The sequence below is a fragment of the Apis dorsata genome, unplaced genomic scaffold (genome assembly GCF_000469605.1).
Source record: "Apis dorsata unplaced genomic scaffold, Apis dorsata 1.3 scaffold_416, whole genome shotgun sequence".
NCBI lineage: Eukaryota > Metazoa > Arthropoda > Insecta > Hymenoptera > Apidae > Apis > Apis dorsata.
Window position 1 is genome coordinate 408,163 of NW_006263671.1, and position 6,503 is coordinate 414,665.

General features: G+C 37.4%; 1 protein-coding gene across 1 annotated transcript in view; it reads left to right on the forward strand.

The window, feature by feature from the left end:
- Positions 1–6,006, forward strand: part of LOC102677671 — a 21,400-nt gene extending 15,394 nt beyond the window's left edge. Inside the window, exons 10-13 of the mRNA XM_031512347.1 lie at positions 1,839–1,986; positions 3,326–3,595; positions 3,711–4,045; positions 4,367–6,006. Of these exons, the coding sequence (XP_031368207.1) occupies positions 1,839–1,986; positions 3,326–3,595; positions 3,711–4,045; positions 4,367–4,706 (1,093 nt within the window). The 3' untranslated portion in view covers positions 4,707–6,006. The remainder of the gene's footprint in view (positions 1–1,838; positions 1,987–3,325; positions 3,596–3,710; positions 4,046–4,366) is intronic.
- Positions 6,007–6,503: the final 497 nt, after the last annotated feature.

Genomic DNA, 6,503 nt, shown 5'->3' on the forward strand with positions numbered 1-6,503 from the left:
TCTTCTCCTCTGTCATCGAGTTCCTCGACCCCCTTCGAGATCGAGGCTGAAGAAAAAAGAGGAAGAGGAGGATGTGAAGAGTCTTCTATTCTCTTAGAAAGCCTTCAGACATTGTTGCGAAATTTTTTTCTGACCGTGTATTTTCTTTTTTTTTTAATATTCAGATTTTTAACAATAAAGAAAGCGTGGAATAGACTGTATCACGTGATTTTGATCATCTTGATCTTTTTAATATTATTATTTGCAATGAATAACATTTCAAATAAAAGTTGAATTTTATGATTTTTCATGGAATAAATTTTACAAAAATATTCAAATTGAAATATTTATTAAGAATTTTTAGGCATTTATAGAAAGTATTAAAAAAAAAAGAAACAGGAAAAAAAGATTGATCTTCATCTTTATGCAGAAAGAATTAAGAATAAAGATTATGCATTTTTTGACACCATTCAACTTTTATCTGAATTACAAATAAATAATACTGAGAAAAATGTTAAAATCAGACATTCTATACAGTAACGTGAATTTGTCACGAATTCCTCCTCCTTTAAAATCTTTTTCTTTTCATAGTTATGAGTTTAACAAAGTAAAAACTTTCACCAACTTAAGATTGGAAAAGTATTATCAAAGCTATTCGTTTATCACGAGCATTTTTCTCTTTCAAATCTTTTTCCCTTATCTCACTATTATTCCCCTCTCTCCAAAGCGAATCTTAAAAAAAAAAATCATTATTCCCTCATCGAAAACTTCCCCTTCTTCGTTTTCCAAGCTTTCAGATTTCTCGTGCTCAACTACAAACAAATCCAAGAGACCTTTACCCAACCACCCACCCATCCCTATTACAAATTTCCCTCTGTTTATCCTTCCAACTTTGACAACTCTCTCTCTCTCTCTTTCTCTCTTTTTCGAAACTTCAACCTACAAAATCCACAGAAAGGAAAGTCAAACCTCACCTAAAGTTCCACTGACACCGAATTCAACTCTTACTCCGTTTCAACCCTCGCGTGAACAACTCCTCAATCGATCCAATCCCAATCAAACTTTTCTTGGCCGTCCATTAAACCACTCTTTAGATCAGAGATCATAAAATGGATTTTTACACCTTTTCATTTTCGAGAGAAGTAACATCTTCCTCGAAAGGAGTGCACTCTGATCAGTATATCAACGATATACAATTCGCTTTTTCACGTCGATCGTTGTTCATTTATCATTTGTTTACCGTTCAAATAGAATTCCATAGCTGCTGCGTGACGGATACTCGTTTACTTTGTTCACAATTGTAATTACACGCCGTGCGAAAGAGGAATGAAATATAACAGAGGCCAAGAAAAATTGATTAAAATTTCTATTCTTCATTTCCCCATCTTTCCATTTCTCCATTTTTCTTCATCCCATTCCCTTTACCATTCAAATAGAATTCTATATATCTACTACATGATGAATTGATCCTGATACGTTTCTATTCACAATTTATAATTAATCATCATACTATAAATCATTAAAAGAAAATAAGATTTTTGATTCAAATTAAAATTCCTATTTCTCTGTTCATTTACTATTTCCAATTTTTTCTTCGTTCCCCTTCTTAATTTCTCCGTCCATTTATTCCTTTATTTCTTCAATCTCTTCTTTCTCTCCTTTCTTTTCCCTTCTCTCTTAAAGACTACCACAAGGACGATCGGTTTTCTCGGTTAACGAACGAGAAACATCATTGACCACGGTTGATCTGCTCCTCCTCGTAATCTCTCCTGTGGTATCAGGATCGAGGATGCGATTTCCTTTGCGTGGCCGGCCGACCATGTAAATTCCATTAGTACAGGCTACAACGGATTTTCCAGCTGCGTGTATCGATTCGAGGGCGAGCACGACGAGATCGTGAAGCTGCGGTTCAACAAGCTTTTGAACGGGAACCGGACGTGCCGCAGCGTCTCCAGCCCAGACTTTAATCGGCTCCTCTGCGTTGGATCGGAGAACTTCTTCGTGAAGGTTAGTCTCATCGTTTCGTTCAATTTTATTTACCTGTAAATTGGATTAATATTAAAAATTCGTACTTACTATATCGATTTTATGAAAATATTTTTTTCATACCTTTTATATTTTGCGAATGAATTTTAGAGAAAAAATTTTTGCTTTGATTATATTCATGTATGTAACGTCTGTCGAGGTGATCTTTGGTTCAGATAGTTTGCAATTTTTGATGTTTTCAACAATTGGCCATTGAAAGCGCGGAACCGTTCAAATATTTTCTTTCCTCGATCTGTTCAGCGATAATAACGCGGCACGTGTTCCAATTAATCTTCGAAACGAAGTTTGAATAGGTATTGCTCCGTTTTATATTTGCACGACACGAGATCGCTAGAGGGGCCCCCATTCATCTCTCGTGAATAGAGTTGTTAACGTCGGCGAGCAAATGTGCGGCAACTGGCAAGTCGGTGTTGTTCGGATAATCGAGAACGATAGAGCTTTGTTTAAAAATTAATTAAGAGAGATCGAAACAATTATTTCAATATTGCTACACTTCGATTTCAATCGGTATACCGATTTAAATTTGCTTCAGTAACAAGAATCTCTTCTAGACATTGTGTAGAAATGAATCGAATACCGATGTGAGAAGAAAAACACATTCACATTTAGGCGTATTTTTTAAATAAAATTTCAAAAATTTCTCATCCATTTCTAATTCCTTAACTATCCTAATCACAATATCATAATTATCTATCGAATTTCACGTTTAATATAAATATTCAAATATTTGTTAACACTAAACAAAAGAAAAAAGAATAACACAACGCATAAAATATCCATACTCTTTAAAATCATAAAAAAACGACATGAAAAAGTCGAACGATAAATCTTTAAAAGCCCACCAATAGAATCGCAAATAAGATTCGAACACCAATCACAAATGAGCAACGATTTTAATTTAAAGTTTCCCGATGGCGATCGAGAGGACCTCTATCGACACAATTCCCAACTCACGAGAACGAAAGATGAAAGGTCGTAATTAACGAGGGCGCGTTTTCATTAAAACTTTATCAGAAATTCGGCGTGTAAACGGTAATCGGAGTGGCAGCGGTGGGCAAAAGCCGAATAAATCTAAAATTTCCGATCCGAAACGGTGGTGGTTACCATTATTCGTTCCAAGTTCGTTATCGATTCCAGAATTTACGACGGTCGCCAGCTCGCGAATTTAAAGCGCAATTAGGAACGCTTACGCTCTCGATATTCGGCCGTCATGTTTGTCCCCTCGCAATTATAATATAATCTGACGGCTAATTAAATGGCAAGCGACCCGCGGGACCGAATCACGGCTCGACATCCACAGGTGCTCGATCTTCCATGGCCGAACGCGCCGCCCGTGCAACGAGACTGCCTGTGTTCCAATCGATCACTGCCGATCAACATCAAATCGACCTCGAACATCGTCGAGGTGCACTTCACCGTCAGATCTATGGATGCGTTGGACGATTACAATAATCTGTTCTTCGAAGGTATATGGGAATTCGTGAAGACGATTCCTTGCTTGCAGAAGAGAAGAGTGAGGGGGCCTTCCGGAGAGATCAAATACAAAGCTCCAATAGTCGACGAGGATGAGGTGAGACTCTTTGATTTATGATGAATGAAGAAGCTCTCGTTGATCTTGAAAGTTGAGAAAATTTGTGAGAAATCATTACATTTTGAGTAAGATATTTGATTGATCTTACCTTCAGAAAAATTGTGAGAAGCATCCATGGCTGATAGATCCTGGGCCGAATCAATACCTGTATGTAAAAATGCATGGGATAATAATGTCGAATACGAGCAAGTGCGCGACAAAGAATCGGATCGTGGTACATACCGGTGGCACGATCCACGTGTCGGTGTGCCCGAAACCACCTGCGGAGTCTAGACACCACGTGGTCGAAGTTTTCAGCGACGGCTGGGCCGTCAGCAGCAATGCCATGATTCTGGTGCCGGGTCAGGACCCCATCAGGACTATAGCCATCGAGTTTATTATCAAGGAACCAGATACGTACACGGTCACCTGGCTCGAGCTCACTAGAAGGTAAATTCTAAAATTTATTCGATTCCTTTTCCTTCACTTAGTACAATCTAAATCTTTCATCTAATATAAATTCTTATTTCGTATCTGACTATCTAATCTGATGCATTTCCCGTGATAAAACGATGTTCAAATTTCTTAATCCTCTTAGAAAGTTTTTCAATTCACAATTTATTCAATTTTTCTTTCGCTTGAATTTTTATAACCTAAAACATAAATTAATTTCATTGAAAAAATTAATTCTATTTAACTCGAAATAAATTCTTATTTCTAATAACTTTTAAGGCGCATTTCTTAATTCATTTTTTGAAAATCTTCTTACAGACCAACGGTAACATCGACAGCAGGGTTACAAATGCCACGTGACTGCGAGCAGCGGTGTCCAGAGCTGGATGCATGCATAAATGCTTCTCTGTGGTGCGACGGAATCTCTCATTGTCCATCAGGATATGACGAAGCTCTGACTCATTGTTCTGTTCTCCTGCAATTGCCTCCCCTCCACTTGGGCCTTGGGCTTCTCGCCATCATCACGATTCTCGCCGTCATCATCTTCGTGATTTGGCGAATCTGTAGGCAACGGACGAATCGGTCGATATCGCAGCATAGGCTAAAGAGCATTTCCTCCGAGACGGCGATCATCGATGGAAAGGAAGTGATTTGCTGACACAGCGACAATTCTGTGCGGTACGTCGAGGTCGACCGGGTGACCACCGTGTGACGATCACCCACGGTCGTCCCATTCGTCGCTCGTCGTGGCGTCGTCGCGTCCCATTTCGCCTCCTCTTGAAGGAGAAACACGTACCGACTTCACGACGACGTTCACCTCTACGTAACGTGCAGAACTGCTCTGATATACTTTATAGGAGACCTAGACTCTGTTCTCAAAGATGGTTCGCTGCTCGATGACCTAGACCATTCTTGCACTTCTTTATTTATCCACAGAAAGAAATTTATTAAGTGTTCGTAAATTCGGTTTAGGATTCTTGTTGGATTCTGAAAAATGATGGAAATTAGATGATGGATGAGAAGACTTGGAGATAAATGCTTGTAAATATTTTGTGGAAATAGATCAATGCTGTTTGTGAAAGTAATATTTGTTTGTAGATTTTTTTTAGGTTATGTACGATGGATAGTTGAAACAAATTGTAGTTGAAATATTTCGTGCTGCTATGCAACTTTTTAAGTTGATTTCGATTTTTTTAATAATTGTGTTGATGTTTTTTGTTAGTATTTTTTCGTTTCATTTTTTAATTTAGGTTAAGACAGCACTGACTTAGACACTTCGGAATAGATTATTATTTGTACCGTGATTACAAGGCGACGTATTCTTGAGAATTTTTCGATAAGAAAGTGATCAAATTGCTTGAAAAAGGACAATAAGTAATAATGAAATCTTAGTAATATCGTTTCGCTGGTAGCTAGTAGTTAACTTTTCGTCTCTTATGACTAGAAAAATCGATTCATCGATAGATCGAACGACTGGTTAATCGATCGAAATCTTAGGTCGTGGAATATTGGCAGATTTAGAGGAGCCTGAAAAATTTATTTGAACTTCACGCTCGATTGAATGTAAAGAAAAGGAGAACAAGATAATGGTCCATGGCATCGAGCAAAGAATCAGCAAAAAGAAACTCGCACTGTCGTTCAATCGTATGTTGAGGTAATCTCGACGAGGATAGAAGATACGGTTTTAAGCACGAGCCAATGGCTCCTCTCTCCTTCGCTTTTTCTTGCTCCCTTTGGTAAACGCGCGAGATCCTCTGTAAAATAATTCGATCGAAATCGCGCGTTTCGATTAAACTGTGGCTGATTTCATCGTGATTAACGTGAATTGATAATTGAGATTTTCATCTTTGATTTCTTTCTTCGATTCATCTTCGTAAAGTGACTTTACCTTACGAGGACGGTAAATATCATCTTTCTCGAATTAATATCAGGTGGCGCCAGTAATAAGATAAAAGTAGGAAAACTCAATCTTGTTTCGATTTTAATTATTAATACAAAGTTATACAAATCGTATACTATTTTGTTAAAATGCTCTGTACATAATTTGATAAAAATTTAATTTGAAATATTGAAGAGGAATTTAAATAATTATAATGTTTTAGTCTCGTGTTTGGAAGATGAAAAATCGATAGAAATTTAATCGTCATTAATCACGATAAAACGGCCGAATAGGAAGTCGGAAATTATAGATACTGACCAAATGTTTCGAGTGATTACCGTTTAGGCGACTTAATAATACTGTCACATACTAGTTGTAAGACGACTTCGGGAAGAACGAGTACGAAGAAAATGACGTAGAAATATGGTAGCCTGAAATTATGTGATATATATAACGCTGTTTTCTACGGAGCTGTGCTTCGTTTAATAATGATTGTTACATCTTGGCAGGAGGGGTCGTCGACGACGAGAATCGATAAAAGGGAGGAAGCGTCAATTTTTTTTTTTTTTTTTTTTT